The sequence below is a fragment of the Gopherus evgoodei genome, chromosome 1 (assembly GCF_007399415.2).
Source record: "Gopherus evgoodei ecotype Sinaloan lineage chromosome 1, rGopEvg1_v1.p, whole genome shotgun sequence".
Taxonomy (NCBI): Eukaryota; Metazoa; Chordata; order Testudines; family Testudinidae; genus Gopherus; species Gopherus evgoodei.
The window spans coordinates 264,911,143-264,928,293 of NC_044322.1; the positions used below are offsets into that span (position 1 = coordinate 264,911,143).

A 17,151-nucleotide genomic window follows, 5' to 3' on the forward strand; every position below is an offset into this window, starting at 1 on the left:
CACCCCCACAAACTACTTGCAAAGGCTTAAACTAGTGACATCAGAATTCCTGAGGCTGTAAGAATGTTCCTACTGGGGGAGGGCTGTTGAGACCATGTGCCCCAGTGTCCTGGTTCTGCAGGAGTGGGTGGAGGAGATGTAATTTGCTGCATGCTTTACATCAAAAGTCTACATCCTTCACTGTGTCCTTTTGTTACATAGCATTGTATTTTTGCTGACAGCATACTATACAAATGCTGCATACTGTGATTTTTGTGTTGGAGTCAGATTTTTGGTAAATCTCTATTCATGTCTTCTGAAAGAAGTTTAAAAGCTAGACAAATAGTGATAGAACCACATTTTGTATGTGCTACATTTTCATTCATGTTCATATGATGAGTTTTTGTAAAATGTTGTATATCAAAATAATTTTGTCTGGGATTCATTTTTTGTTGTATTGCTTTCCTTAAATCCATGAGGACTTCATAGTAATGTAGGGCTGAAAGGGACCTCAGTAGGTTATCTGGTCCATTTCCTTGTGCTGAGGCAGGACTAAGTATTATCTAGACCATCGCTGACAATTGTTTTGTTTGAACTGTTCTTAAAATCCTACTGTGACAGATTTCACACCTCCCTTGTTAATTTATACCAGTGCTTAACTGCCTTTACAGTTATGAAGTTTTTTTCTAATGTTCAAGCTAAATCTCTCTTGCTGCAATTTTAAGCCCATTACTTCTTGTCCTGTTCTCGGTGGACAAAGAGAACAATTGATCACCTTTCTCTTTATAAAAAGCGTTTTACATACTTTTAAAGGCTGACAGGGAACATTATAGCAATCTTCTCTTCCTCTGACTAAACAAATACAATTTTTTTCAATCTCTTTTTCTTTTATAGATCATGTTTTCTAGACTTATTTTAAATCAGTATGGAGCCAGCTAGGTAACTCTTGAGTTAGCTATTGCTTTCAATTAATTTTAAAGGGAATCATAACACATTTTCATAAAGTGATTTATATTTGTCTGTTCCCATTTGCTTCTGTATAGAGATATGGACAGATAGTCCTAATCACTGGACCAACCTTCCCCTATGAAAGCTTCCTTTTCTTTGCAGCTTGTGCTAATTATTTCCAAGGAGTACAGAGATCCAGTGTCCCTTAGAGATGCTATGTTTAAAAAAAAAATGCAGTGCATTATATTTACCTTCCATTTTTTATAATACAGTACAACCTTTCTAATGCTTGCATTGGGTAAACTTAATCCTGAACATCTGCAGCATTGATTTCTGCATGTTGATGTCTGGTGGATCCGGCTTCTGAACCATCAATAACCATTGGGTGGTGTAAGTGCTGGTAGGATTATGCTTCCTGCTTGGCAAGCAGATGGGAGCCTCTGTCTGGAGTTGTTAAAGTATCTCCTGCGGGATAGGCCTAGAAGCTACTAGTTTCATGTCTGTGCCTCCTGGTACTTGCTTATTATTAAGGATAAGATTCACAGAGGTCACAGATTCTGTGACTTTCCATGATTTCTGTAACTACTTCTGGGGCAGGGCTGGAACAGCTGTCAGCCCCAGGGCCACCGGAGTAGCAGTCTCAGGCCTGAAGTAGTGGCTGTGGTTGGGTGAGCACCTCTGAGGCTGGAGCAGCGACAGTCACCCTTTCCTGCAGGAGCAGCAGTGGGACTGGAACAGCTGCCGACAGTCAGCCTGGGTGCCACCGGAGCAGAAGCCACGGGCTATAGCCAGCCCTGGGGTGGGGCTGAAGCAGGAGCTGTTGGAGTAGCAGCTGTCACCAGGGGGTGCTGAAGCAGCTGCAAGCGACAGTGCTCTATTTGTTTCCCCCTCAGCCCCAGGGGATTTTTCTAAAAGTCAGGGACAGGTTGCAGGCTTCTGTGAATTTTTGTTTGTCCCTGACTTTTGCCAAAAATACCTGTGACAGACTCTTAACCTTACTTATTACATTCCTTCCCCAACTCTCATGTCTCTGGGACAGGTTGTGTGAGGCTTTTTTTCTCATTCAGTCTCTCACATCTTGCTGGACTTCCCCCTTTTTCTCCCCCACCTTATAGCTGTAACCTGAGTCTGCTCCTTGACCTTTTCCTTTAATCCGACGTAGTTCTTCTGTCTTCACATCTGACAAATGGTTAATATCCCAGGCATCTGCCATAATGGCAAACTGGCAAAAAATATTAATTCACAGTGGTTTTCCCCATTATTCATGCAAACTTATGAGGTTCAGTTATACGAACAGTTTGTGCTATAAAACTAGTAAATTTCAGTTGAGGCTTTGTTGAAATCTGTGGAGTTATGCTGGTGTAAACCTGGTGACGTAGTTTAGAATAAGGCTGGTCACCCTGTGGGTTTTCAGAAACTCCTCAGCTAAAAAACCTTAAAGGATCCAGAAACTATTATAAGTAGAACTAATTCCAACATATTAATTTCTGCATGCTTTTGTGACTAATTCTGCTGTATATGTGGTGTTTTATTTTAGGTGAAAGGACTTGTGAAGCAGCACATAGACTCATTCAACTATTTCATCAATGTAGAGGTATGCTTCCTTGGTGGGAAGGGAATAGGCCTAAATTTACAAAAGTCATGTGACTCAATTCTTTTTTTTTCTTTTTGTCAGATAAAGAAAATCATGAAAGCCAATGAAAAAGTCACAAGTGATGCTGACCCAATGTGGTATTTAAAGTAAGCATAAGGTTGATTTCTGTATTGGTGGTAGCAGTGTAAGTATTATCTTGCATAGCAATTTGTAATTGACTATAAAAATGTACATGTGGTTACACTGTGATATACTTGAGTAGGATAAGGTAAACCACACTCCAAAAAGAGATCACTATAGAGCTTTGAGTGACCACATTAAACAGAATTGATAGCCATGCAGTAAAAAGACGTTGTAGTGATGATTTTTTCAGTAGTTTAGTGAATTCTCATAGTTGAGGGCCCAATACAGCTCTTAATTTGCAAAAGTAACTTTGCTTTTATTTTTGTATATGAATTTCAAGATTTCAAAATTCCAGATAGAGCATAGCTCAAGCACTATGGGATACTTCAGGAAAACAGTTGCTGTTTGTTTATTATTAGAACAGAAGATTATCAAAACGAATTGTGTTGAAAAATGGAGTCTGCTTCCTTCAGTTCTACTACATACGTATCTTAGTGGTTGATAAGTGTTTGTATTACAGATACCTCAATATTTATGTGGGAGTTCCAGATGTTGAAGAAAGCTTTAATGTAACAAGACCTGTGTCTCCTCATGAGGTAGTAGTGAATCCAACTGTGGATTTCATTTCATGTTTACTGGTGGGAGTAGGTGGGTAGATGTGTGCAGTTTTTCCTGCCCAGTATCTCTTTGCTATCAGGAAAGATTCTTATAATGGCTAGGTATGTTCCTAGTTTGGGAAAAGAAGGCATCGTTAGTTAAGATTCTAATTGTAAGAAAATCACCTCAGTGGTTGTGAAATGACCAAATACCTGAATAAGTAATTGTTCACTTTTTTTAAAATCTCTTCTTCTGGTTTAAAGCAGCAGGCCCTCCTGATAAACCAAAGTGAATATTGTATGAGAGAATATATATTCACATTTACTAGAAAAAACAGCCTTTAAAGAACATTAAGTTTGCAAAATCAACCACTCATAAGTTAGTAAGTGCCAGAATTAAAGTTGTCTGTGTAATATTAATTCAGTCTCTTGTGCATTATGATAGTTTTTCCCTGTATCATATTGGATGTCTGAGACGAAGCCAGGACTAGAACACAGAACCTAGTGTTTCTGGGTTCCCATCCAGTGCCTTAACCACAACAGAACATCTTTAATGTTCTTTAAATGTAATCCTTTTTTGCACCTTTTGTAGCACCCGTCTTTGAGAGCTGGTAGGTCCTCCACACTCTTGAAAATCTGACCATTTACTTAAGGGCCTGCATGTAGACTTTAGATTTTAAGCAGCTATCTGGCTCCTGTTCCACTTCTCTGCTCTTCATGGAGCTTGTGTTAATTTTATTTTCTAAAACGGATAAAATTATAGGTAGGTGTTCTCAAGCTCTTTCGTGATCTGGATTACTTTTTTAAGGAATTGTCTCATGGATCACCACCTCCCTCTCAGTTCATCACCACATACCATTCCTGTGACAATTATCCCACCTGCTCTCACACAAAAGTAATATTAAGGAATTATTTAATGTTATGTTTTTGCTGCCATTTGGCAGTGGGAAAATAGGAGGAGAGCTGGCACCATGTAACCAACAAGTTTGAGAACTGCTGGTGTCAATTAATTTTTATTACTGGAGAAACTGTTTGCTTTTAGCAGGGGAAAAAAAAGACGTCCAATATGCAGTAACCCTTTGGGCCGATCTTGTGTATAGACATGCCCCCCCCCCATAGGGCAAACTGTCTTCCGTCAGAAACCCGCATTTTACTCCGTATACTGTTAATTCTGTATTCATCGCTGTACAAAACCTTCAATGAGTACATCAGAATCCTGAGACTTATGTGCCTAAATTAAGGTAACATACTCAAGGGCTGAGGCCATGAATAAGATTCATTTGCATTAACAAAGCAGACATGTATGTTTATGCAAAACTAGTTTGACATTGGATTACTGGCGTGGGGACTGGGGAGAGAAGACTGGTGAGATCAAGAACGTTCAGAATGACAGAGCCTTGGACTATTTTATGCCCTAGCTTTGTGCATGCTGGTCCTATTGATATCTGAGGAAATTGCATGTGGGGATTTAGAGAATTGAGAGAAAGTGACATTTTAATATTTCAACCTTTTATAACTCCCCTTTCGTAAGAGAAGCACCATGTAATTGTCCATTATTGTATTAAAAAGCTAGCTAAAGGTCCTTTTTTAGTCTTATACATCATCTGCCTTATGAGGCTTTCAATTGCCTCATGCTGTTTGATGTTAAGATATAGTGCATAGAGACATGCCTGAACCAAAACACCAGATCTGAACACCGGTGGGAGTGGGAATGGTCTTGAAATCCAGAACTCAATTTTTGCAGATTAGCATTACCTGCATTTGAGGAAGGTGCCATCGCTTTAAAAGTTAAACTTCTTCATGTGGCCACTATGTTTCCATCTGAAGAAGCAGTTACCATGGCTGCTATTGAAGTCTCGAAACTTTTTAAAGAAGAGGGGAGGGGGGAAAAAGAGACTTTGGAATTCCTTGGATTTTGTTTGACAGACACTGAAGAGACTTCGTCCAGCTCTCTTTTGCTTTCATCCTTTGTGGTTGTAGGTGGGAGGTCAGGAAAAAGTGGGGTCTTCTGAGTAGGTCTTGAGAATCTCCATTCTGAAGTAAGGGTGAAAAATGTCTAACTATTTATCTCTTTCCTTTTAAGTGTCGCTTGAGAGATATGACGTACTCTGCCCCAATTACAGTGGACATTGAGTACACTAGAGGTAGCCAGAGGATTATTCGCAATGCATTACCCATTGGCAGGTAAAATACAAATATCAAGATAGCAGTATCAGTTTTTTCTGTGTGCTATCAATTCCATTGGTGTGAAACTTTATCACTGTGTAAAAAAGCTAAGGAAAGCTCATTTTCCACCTTAAAATTTAAAATAAAAAATAAGGTTGCAAGTGGAGCTTGGTGAATAGCTGCTGAGAAGATATGCTTCTGTTGGTCTTTGCAAATTTCTTTTGTTTTTCCAGAGCTTTTGAAAGTTTTAATTTGAATCTCTTCCCCAATACTTGATTTATGCCTAGCTAGAGAGAGAAATACCTAAAAGAGAGAAATACTACAGCCTCAAGCAGGGCTATTTCCAAGCAAAAATTAGGCACATTAGCCTCACATCTCAGCCTTCTTTAACTGAATTGAAGAATTTTGGGAGGTCTGCTGCTGAAAATGGATGGCAAAAACAATAATTGCAAGCATTGCTGGATTCTAGTCTTGATAAAATTCTCCTTTAAAATTCTACCAATTTAGAGTCTAGATTGGATATTTTGTGTAGATGTGGCTGTGCAGAGGCAAGAAAACCAGTTTGAATAAACCAAGGATGTGGTTGCCAATATGCCTAAGAACACTTAGTTCCTCAAGAAAGAGGATGGAATGCTTGAATGGGGGGTAGGGGGGAGAGAAGAAGTCCTGAGAATTCTAGAGGGGCCAGAGGACCCAGTCCCCATATTCTTCACTAGGACAGCATTCCAAAACTCCTTAAACTAGATAAAATGGCTCTTCTATAGACAAGTGTCTAACTGGCTAAAAATGGCAGTGGCCTACAGAGAATATTTCATATATCACCTGAAAAATAACAGACTGAATATTGGCTGCAAGCAGCAGGAGGAAGAGATTAAGCTCTGAACAATCTCTAGTCCCTGACTTTGATTCCCAAAGCAAAATAATTTCTATTGAATTTGCCAAGAGAACATGGTCACAGCAGTGTAGGTATAGAGCCAAACTTACCGTAAATAAAAATAACATTTATTCTTATTTCTGAGCCTTTAATTGATTGAAAGATAGTTTGAAAGAATTCCTGGGTACAAATAGGCCTTCATAATCATTCCATGCAGTGACTTAGATGCAATTAAAAAAAAAATTAATCTAGTGAAAGTACATTTTCACAAAAATTTGTATGTAGTGATCACTTCTCAAGATACTTTTACACCGTTGCATCAGATGCAGTGATATGTTGTGGCTACAGGAGGGAAATGCAGCTGGGTGAGCACTTAGATTGTCATAATTCACTTAATATTTTTCTTGATTTTTCTACATTTGTAAACAATGGAAGGAATGAGGATTTGTAAAGCAATCATGATATAAAGTATCGGGTAGCCGTGTTAGTCTGTATCCACAAAAACAACAAGGAGTCTGGTGATACTTTAAAGACTAACAGATTTATTTGGGCATAAGCTTTTGTGGGTAAAAAACTTCACTTCTTCAGATGCATGGAGAGAAAGTTACAGATGCAGGCATTATATAATGACACATAATAGGCCAAAAAAGACTAAAGTATTACACGGACCTAGTGCCCTATATCCGTATACAAAAACCGGCAGCTGTATATATACCTTCTCCTCTCCTCTCCTCTCCAGTGAGAACATTGCTGCAAGGAAAAAGAAAATATTTTTCTGACACAGCACTGACTTACCAATCTATTTTGTGATTTGAAAATGGCTCCCGTGATCCTATGCATTTATAATTTTAATTCCAAATGCAATAGACTATCAAGTTCGATATCTGGATGAAAGGAGAGTCATAAACAACAAACTTGCAGCTTGGTCTACTTAGTAGAAATATTACTTTTAAAACCATATCCAAAACTACTGGTTAGCAATGAACATTTTATATATAAGAACAGCCAACAATATAAACATTAAACACATCAGTCCTGTGATACTACTCTAGATACGTTTTTAAATTTATAGATTCCAAAAAGTGTGTTTTTTAAATATGTTGGAACAGGTAATATCTGGCTGGGAATATATTTCCCCCTCTTTTTGGAACAGCGTATTTTACTTACAGGCTTATGAAAAGATTATTTGCTTGCCCCAAGTGAGCACATCATACTCTCCTGTTTGATTTGCAGTTCAGCTGGAAAAAAAGTTCACATCAATTTTTTTTTTCTTGTGCTCATTGTAGTGAGAGCGTAGAGCAGCTATAAGTTTTGGTGAGGAAAGTGGCTTCTGTTGTCTTGTATGAGAGAAATCTTTGGCCAGAAAAAAACAAACTATAACATTTTTTTTCATTCCAAATTAGTTTGCAAGCCTTTTGTATTTCTGTATGCCCTTCCAATGTGCATTGCTCATTATTCCTCTCCCCATTTTTTTGTTTTTTTTCTTTTAAAAAACAAAACAAAACCTTTGAAGCTGTTTGGGAGAAAAAGATCAATCTGACTCCTTTTCCTCAAATGAGTAAATCTGTCATCTTATACCATGACATGAAGCTGCAAAGTAACTTGTTTTCCATCACTGAAAAATTGAGGGTTGGTCAAACCTATTCCCCTTGGGTTTTCGTCATGATATTTGCATGTCCCATTTTGGTTCTCTCTAAAAACTGGTTATGATTCCTGAAATTAGTAACCACGGAATTAGGCTGATCACGTTTGTGATCTAGGATGATGACTGGCACATGAAGTTACTTATCTCTAGTGAGTGAGTGAACACACTGTCCCAAGAAGACATAACTGGAGCAATTAAGATATCTGAGTAAATGCATTGCTATGAGAAGATAGCAATTCTTTTTTTATTAAATACAGAAATTTACACACAACTAGGTCACTCACTTTTTATTTTTAAATTTAAGTATATAAAAATGGCCAAGAAGTCCACGAAATTGAAAAGCTTCAAAAGGAAGGAATAAAGTTTATTCAGCAAGAGATGACTGAATTTAAAGTTTTCAGGAGTCCCATTTGATGAAGTGGATATTTACTTGCATAGCTGCCTCATAGAGCTCTTAAACAGATTAGGATAAAATTCATACCAGCGAAGGGGGCCAGGATGAAACTTAAGCATTGCTGAAGTCTCATATAAGCGCTATTTGGAGGATTTGTGTGGCTCATGGGCTTTACGCGGGCCTCTACAAAAGAGTGAATTTCACTGTAATGATGAATTAGTTACGCTCATCAGTAGGAAGAACCGTGGCACATGGCTGTTTTTTAAGCAAATACACTGTATGAATAAATTTCTTTTTATCATATCCAGAATGCAATTTCCTTTTCTTTTGAAATAAAGTGCCCTTACTTCTCATAGACTTTTTCAGTTAAAAATGTAAGGTTTGGAAAAGTATCTTGTGAATCTGACTGAAAAAGCATTCTACGATAAGAAAATGCATCACTTACAGACCTGGTTATCACAGATGCACAGTGGATAATTTTGCTATGAGAACTCCAGAATTGCTTATTAACCAACAGCAAAAACTCAGACATACATTGGCAAAAGTGAAACAGTTCAATGAAAGTTTCCTGGGATCTCGGACTCTTTTTGCTTGGATCACATATTACAGCACTTAGGTTTTTTTACGCGTTTTGTCAGAATATTTGATGAAATTACACAAAATGGGTTGGAGTTAAAGGAGAGGAACTTGAATTCAATTTCCTTGCTTTTGTTACTTTGCTTCTGATCTCTGCTTTTTCAAGTCCCCTGGGTCTTAATTGTTCAACACATCTTCTCCAGTTTCGTCATCACTGACTGTTGTAAAGTCTGTGATTTCTCATGTTGTTGTTGTTGTTAATTTACAGTATAAGAATAACTGGTTTTCTTACAGAATGCCTATAATGCTGCGCAGCTCCAACTGTGTTCTTACTGGGAAAACTCCAGCAGAGTTTGCCAAACTTAATGAATGCCCTTTAGATCCAGGTACTGTCTTCATTCAATTATTTTTCCTTCTGTGGCTTTAGTGTCTTTTTTTCCCCCTCTCTAAAATATATTTTTAGAAAACTAATGTATATTGGGAGAAAAATAGTCTCATCTGCTTGTATATACACCTCTACCTTGATATAATGCTGTCCTTGAGAGCCAAGAAATCTTACCACGTTATAGGTGAAACCATGTTATATTGGACTTGCTTTGATCCACAAGAGTGCACAGCCCCGCCCCCACCCCCGGAACACTGCTTTACCGCGTTATATCCAAATTCGTGTTATATTGGGTGGCGTTATATCGAGGTAGCAGTGTACTAGTTATTTTCCTAATAAGCTCATTCAGGCTCTGTCTAATTATTATAATAGGTAGCTACTGAATATACACTAGTACTTAAATACACAAATAAGCTTTCATATGTATTTTAAAAGAGATGAGAAACAGTTATGACAATATGGAAAACTGTATGGTCAGACAGGTCCCCTGGCCTCCGAATCCCAACATTTTGAAAGGGTTGAGGTAAGAATGTTGATTTATGAGGGGAGAGTAAAGATTCAATTTATTAATCCTGGGAATGCTAAGAGGATAAAAGGACACTTTAAAAATGTACAGTATGATGGAAAAAAAAGCAAGTACTTCTGTTCCCCTTCTTCTGTAGAGCAAGACCAAGGCGGAAAGTGGTAAAACTGAAAGTGGGTGGCTTTTTAAAATTTTGCACGTAACAAAAGGGAAGGGTCACTTACTAGAAGAACAATAGATACTGGTATATTGCTTTTGCATATTTGTTCTTTCTTGGTGTGGGCATACATGTATCCCGTGAGTGGGATATACAGAAGCAGTCCTCAAAGGAGAGGAAATACTTGTTTACATTGTATAATTAACCTGTGGAATTCACAGCTCGGGAAAGATACTGTACCAAATAGTTCAGTAGTTTCTTAAAATGTTTATATGCATGACTAGCACTTGTAGCTCAAGTACATAAGCTGGAGACAAATCGAACACTTCAGGACATAAATTGATGACTGCTTAGAGTAGAAGTGAAATTTTCCATCATTGATATAATGTTGCCATGTGTACTTTTGCTTAAAAAGAGCAGCCCAGTGCTCTGATAAAGTACAGCCTCTCCTTCGTTTCTCTTATATAAGTAGGGATTTTAAATTAAAGTTACTAATGTCAATAACCTGGCTTTACCATGATATTAAAAAAAAAATTGTTAATGGTTCATAAGGAAACCACAAAAAGACAGACATTATATAATCCAGAGAGCTGGGGAAATACAGATGCTATCTCTACCTAAGTATTCATATATCTGCTTGTTAGCAACAGCTGTCAAGATCTTTATAATTTCTTAATTGTCCATACTACTTTTATTTATTTATTTTTTTATTAAAGACCGATTAAAAAAAATTTACTTGCTTTGGTTGTATTTTTTCATCAGTATGTTGACTTTTCTCACTCTTCCTCCCCCCACTCCTTTCCTGTCATTTATCAAACTGCTTTCAGGAAGTGCCTTTATCATTTTCCTGTTCCATTTTACCACTATGTTCATTTGTTATGATCACAAAACACCCTTGACGTAAAATGCTATACAAGTTGAGGATTGTTCCAAGTCAGATTAATTAGAATACAATAACATGAAAAATAGATTCTTCATTGCTTCAGTTATTACAATGGAATTGAAATGAGTGGGATAAAAAAGTTAATATAAAATTCATGTTTCACTGGAGAAAGTGATTATGGAAACAGAGCTTCTGAATTTGGGACCCTATGTTGTAATTTGCTGAGCACCTCACAGGGTCAGTCCTTTTAATCATGATGTCTTAATCGGGTGCTGTTCTGGCAAACAATTTTATTTTTCGTTTAACTTGCAGTACCAACAGTTCAACAACATCCTTTTGATAAATATTTTCTGTCTCCCTTAGGGTTCTCTTTAGCACTCATCATTGTTGCAGATAAGTGCTTTCCAACAAGATCTTAAGATCTCAAGTAGATCAGCATAACAAGATTCCAATAAGATCAAATAGTCTTTTCTCTCTCCATAGTTATAAGAGGTTCCCCTTGGGTTAGGAAAAAAAAATGTTTTGTGGGGATGGTGTTTATTCCCCCTCTTTCCCTAATATATAATTCTCTTTATGCATTTCTTGTAGTTTAATTTTTTAATTTCCTTTGTGTGTTTATACATTATATCAATTTTGAAAATATATCCTACGAGGTGACTAATAGCCAAGGAAGAACAAGTGCAAACCCATATTTTTCTCCATTTGGTAGGTGGCTACTTCATTGTCAAAGGTGTAGAGAAAGTAATTCTTATTCAAGAGCAGTTATCCAAAAACAGGATCATTGTGGAAGCTGATAGAAAAGGGACAGTTGGTGCTTCTGTTACCAGGTACGGCACATGTACTGCAATCACTTACGAGTCTTGTTTATGTCATCCCTTGGGAGTTAACTTTCATTTATTTCCATTTAATGCAACAAATATTGAAAGCACATTTAGCACCACTCTCTTGCTAACATAGTTCCAATAACTTAAAGCCCAGTCCTGAGTTCCCACCATAGTCAGTGGGAGACTTCAGATTTAGCCCTAAGTTAATGAAGCACATTCCAGCTCTTGTTATAGAGCAAATTTTGCTGAGACACTTTTTGCTGTAAAAATGCGGAATGGTTGCATCTCCACAGTGGGGTAGGGAAAATGGATGCCATGCTAATTAGAAGACTTATTTACACAAGCTCCATTCAAGGAAAAAATTAATCTGTTGGGAGTGGTGATGGGGTCGGGGGCAACTTAATCTTTGGCTAAGTCAGTTTAGTATGGACCCAAAATCTATAGCTGTGTTTTTTGAGGGTTTTGTTTTTTACTCAACAGATTGTTGAAAACTGGAGATGGAGATAGATTCTTATGGGTTGGGCTTCTTATTCTTAGCCAACCAGCTTTATTTTCTATTTCAGCTTTTTTGTGTTAATTTTTAACACAAAACCAGTGCACCCTAAAGCACTTATTGCTGTGTTGTGAGCCATCTTATTTGTTTTATTAGTAGATGCCCCTAACACTTCTGCTACTAGAGTACTATTATACAAGCAACCCATGTGAGTCCAACAAGACTACAACAGGATGTGTGGTTATATCTCACTGCTGAAACTGTAACAGTCCTTATGCATAGAAAGAGCTAATTGGATCCATGTGTCTGTTTATGTATTATCCACTTATGTTTTGCAATTTTCAATTAATCCTCATCCTGCTAAATTTAAGTACTGATGTTCCCCATCACGAGTAACCTTCTGTTATTTCTGGTCTATGCATCTCTAGCTGTTTTTTAAAATCAATAAAAGGCATTGGAATTTATTGATGTGAGTGAAATCTTCTTTATAAAACACTTTTAAATGATTAGGCAAAGGAATTACCACTGCAAGATGTGTATCAAACTTAATACTTTTTTTTTTTAAACTTTAGTTCCACTCATGAGAAGAAGAGCAGAACAAATATGATTGTCAAACAAGGAAGATTTTACCTGAGGCATAACACACTGTCAGAAGATATTCCCATTGCTATTATATTTAAGGTAATATAACTGTCAGTTTACAGAACTTTAGTTCAAGAGCAAAGCTCTGTAGTAGCGCTCAAGATTTAATATGTTCTGTAAAGGAATTTTGGACACTGTTTGACACTAACTGGGTTTACAACATATTATTAGAGAGAGTAGAGTAAAATATAGAGATACAGGGGAAAATGTTCAAACCTTTAATTCTTCCTGCAAAGGCCAAAAGCTGTCCTTGCTATATTTCTTTTGAAGGTAGTGTATGTACAAGATACAAAATAGAACTATGAAACGTAGACTGCTTAAAAGTATTTTGAAAGACCTTTAAGGCATTTTTATTAGCTGAATCAAAGAACTGGTGAACAACTAAAAAGTGTTTGATTCAATAATGGTGAAAGTAACCATGTATGTTTCATAAAATGTAGGGCTGGAAGGGACCTTGAGAGATTAACTGGTCCATGCCCCTGCTCTGAGGCAGGACCAAATATATCTAGACCACCACTGAGAAGTGTTTGTTTGTCTAACTTGTTCTTAAAAATCTCTAATGGTGGGGATTCCACAACCTCCCTTGGAAGTGTATCCCAGTACTTAACTATTCTTGTAGTTAGGTTAGATTTTTTGGGGGGGGTGGGTTTCAAGGGGGACTTGTGTGCTGCAGATTAAGTCAATTGCTTCATGTCCTACCTTCAGTGGACATAGAGAACAATTGACCACCATTCTCTTTTAACATATTTGAAGACTTATAAGGTCCCCCCTCCCTCTCCAAGTCCTATTTTTTCAAGACTGAATATGCCTGTTTTATTAACCCTTCCTCATAGGTCCAGTTTTTTTAAATCTCTTACCATTATTGTTGCTCTGCACTGGATTGTCTCCAATTTCTGTAAAACTTTCCTAAATTATGGTGCCCAAAACTGGACACAGTACTCCAGCTGAGGCCTCACCATGTCTGAGTAGAGCAGGACAGTTACCTCCTGTGTCTTACATATGACACTCCTGTTAATATACCCCAAACTTCTAGCCTTTTTTGCAACTGCATCACATAGACTCATGTTAAATTTGTGATCCACTATATCCCCGAGATCCTCTTCAGCAGTACTACCACCTTGTCCTGTATTCCTCATTTTGTATTTGTGTGTTTTGATTTTTTCTTCCTAAGAGATACTTTGCATTTCTCTTTCTAGAATTTCATTTTGTTAATTTCAAATGAGTTCTTCAATTTGTCAAGATAATTTTGAATTCTCATGCTGTCCTCTGAAGTGCTTACAACCCCTCCCAGCTTGATGTGATCTCCCAATTTTATAAGCATACTCTCCACTCCGTAATCCAAGTCATTACTGAAAATGTTGAATAGCACCAGACAGATCCTCTGCTGGAATCCACCTGATAGGTCCTCCCTGATAACTACTTTTTGAGTGTGTTTTTTTTCGAAGGGTTATGCACTCACCTTATAGTAATTTCATCTAGACCACATTTCCCTAGTTTGAGAGAACATCATGTGGGACTGTGTCAAAAGCCTTACTAAAATCAAGATCTATCACGTCTGCTGCTTCCCATATCACAGGGTGCTCCTTCAGCTACCCAGTGAGCAGCTCTGCCTAGCCTGTTTTCATGGTCTCTGTCGCAAACACACAGTCTCTTTTCCACTATGAGCACCTCTAATTCTCTGTTTCCAAACAGGACAGAACATGGCACAAGTGTACAGCAGGAGGAGTCATTCACACAGCTTTCTGTCCTCCACCCAGCTCACTCTCTGAACTTCCCCCTGCTTTGTGTTCCTCCCAGTTATATATCCTTCTGATTACTGAGCCAACTCTCTCATTAGCCCCAGCAATTACCACCCAGTTACCACCCACTAGAAACAGGTTGCTTGGCTCCAATTAAGCCTACAGCCTTCTCTGTGCTGCAGCTACTTCAGGGACCAGACTGCTATAACTAGCACTGTGTCACACCTGCCTATCTACTAGGCCAGAGACTCTGTCAAAGAAGGAAATTAGACTGGTTTGACATAATTTGTTCTTGATAAATCCACGTTGACTATTATCACTCTTATCTTCTAGGTGCTTATAAATTTGTTTAATAATGTGTTCCAGTAACTGTCCAGCTATCTAAGTTAGGTTGACTAGGCTGTAATTTCCCAGGTTCTTTGTTCCACTTTAAAGATAGATACTATGTTGATTTTAATTCTGTCCATTAATCCTTTCTATTTAGAGCAGTCTTTCTCAGTGTTAATTGCACTGCATCTAACCCATTCTTATAACCCTGGCTGCATTTTCTGTAATGCAGGATTTTATATTAATCGTTTGTATGATCATAGAATGGAGGGCCCCTTATAATACGTACGTACAGTGGAGCATGGCAGGGTTTAGAAAAACCTGCTGGCCCAGGGTAAGTGGGGATTTTTCTCCGGAGAGTGGGCTGAATGAGGCTGCAAAGCTACTTGCTCCTTTTCTGACAGCAGATGAGAGGGCAGATCATCCTCCATGCTACTAATCCCTTTTGAGGAAGGGAGCAGAGATCCAAGAAGTTGGAACCACTACATCTTTCACAGGAGTGAAGGAGGAAAGGCATTGTGGAGAGTGGGTCATGACCTGGCAACTTTTTCAGTGCATGGGGTGGGGATGGGGCAAGAGGAGCAAAGAGCCCAGATAGAGAGGATTAGCTGGGAGGCCCCAGTGCCTTCTACATGATCAGGACCCAGGAAAGCCTGAGGAGCGATTCAGGTAGCAGAAGCAAAGGAGCTAGCTTTGGAAAGAGGTCATTGGGAATACTGAGGGCACTCTGCACTGATCATTTCCTGACCCTTGTGAAGTTAAGGCCTGATTCTGAGTAAAACTCTCACAGCAACTTCACCTCTGCTCCAAGGCTTATAAAAGTTTTTTCCCAAAACCTTCTTGCCCAAATCGTAAGTCTAGTAGCAAACTGAAAAAATCCTGCAACATCATTTTTCCCCAAAGCCATGCATGTTCATTTTCTGTTCACTCATTTTCACTCCCTCCCAATCCAGTCAGTTCTATCTTCTTCCAATCAATGCTGTTCTTCTAAATTACAAGTCAGGTAATGCTGCCTTCCTACTTTTTTTGCTGGGCTCAAACCTTTACCCTAATAATGCATTAAGGGCCTGGCTTTTCAGAAGTGCTGAGCATCCAACCTCCAGTTGAAATCAAGAGAACTGTGGGTGCTCAACACCTTTTAGAACAGGCCCTGGGTATCTTCCACTCCCAGAGCTATCACAGGGAGTTGAAAGCAATTAACATTTCTCAGGAGGCCCTCTGTACCTTGGCAGATTGAGGTCTTTAATAATGTTTAGGGTTAACATTTTTAAGATCACTTGTTTTGTCTTGCATCTTATTCCATATGATTTTCTTTCTCTGTAAATCAGTTCTACCTTAATTTTTTACTTGCTCAGTTTCATTTTTCTCATACTTCCAAAGCTCACCAACATCTTAATGCATGTGATGGCGTCAATCAATCACTTTCATAATTTTGGATGTGTCCTACCCAGATTAGGAAATTTGTAAAGTCCATTTTCATGCCGATGAAATCCTTACTATAGACAGTGAAAATGTAAATGATGCAACGATGACAAAATCACTTGCACAAATCAAAAATAAATTTCCAGAAGAGGGCAGCACCTGCTCATAACATCAGAACAGTCCTCTCAGAGTTGGCTATATGACTGTTTTAGTAGGCAGCTTTAGAATTTTGGTAATATGTGGGAGAGAAGTTTGATTGGGTTTTGTTTTTATGATGGAAACTGGCTGAATAATATTTAGATTAAGTCTTGAGAAACAAGTCCAAAGTATCTCTTATCTTTGATTATGCAGATCTCTTCAGAAACTTGAGCAATATTGTCTGTTTAAGCAACCAGTGTTAAAGGGGATTAAGAAATGATTGGTGGGTAGAAATGCACTGTAAAACTGTTGGGCTCACAATTCCTTTAATTCTAGAAAATCAGGTTAATATTTATGTGCCTATGCAAGTCTTGATCTGACTGCTCAAGTAGTAAGACATTAGATTCTGTCTTTATTTACAAAGTTGAACTGTCAGTTTCTTGTCACCCAGTGGTATGTCCAAATATCCAGATACACAGAGGTATTCAACTACACTCTGCTGTTAGTGGTAGAAAATCTTTTTTTTTTTTTTACAATGTAGTAATGACACCTCAATCGTATCCTGGCAATGTTCCTCATCATGTATCACTGATTTCCCTCCCCGCCTACTCTTCTCGTAAATCTTTCATGAAAATTTTTTTTGCACGGTGATCACAGCTGTTCCCTGCAGTGCGGTTAGCAATGTATTTTATAAACTAGTTTAGAGATTTCTATTGATATGCC

General features: G+C 38.0%; 1 protein-coding gene across 9 annotated transcripts in view; it reads left to right on the top strand.

The window, feature by feature from the left end:
- Nucleotides 1-17,151, top strand: part of POLR3B (RNA polymerase III subunit B) — a 123,701-nt gene that overhangs the window by 8,009 nt on the left and 98,541 nt on the right. For all 9 annotated transcript variants that reach the window (XR_003998093.1, XM_030544965.1, XM_030544940.1 and 6 more), the window contains exons 3-9: nt 2,465-2,521; nt 2,603-2,667; nt 3,165-3,240; nt 5,324-5,424; nt 9,190-9,281; nt 11,553-11,670; nt 12,733-12,841. Coding sequence is in view for 8 of the 9 variants with exons in the window: in XM_030544965.1 (XP_030400825.1) it covers nt 2,465-2,521; nt 2,603-2,667; nt 3,165-3,240; nt 5,324-5,424; nt 9,190-9,281; nt 11,553-11,670; nt 12,733-12,841 (618 nt within the window). In the remaining variant the exon portion in view is untranslated. The remainder of the gene's footprint in view (nt 1-2,464; nt 2,522-2,602; nt 2,668-3,164; nt 3,241-5,323; nt 5,425-9,189; nt 9,282-11,552; nt 11,671-12,732; nt 12,842-17,151) is intronic.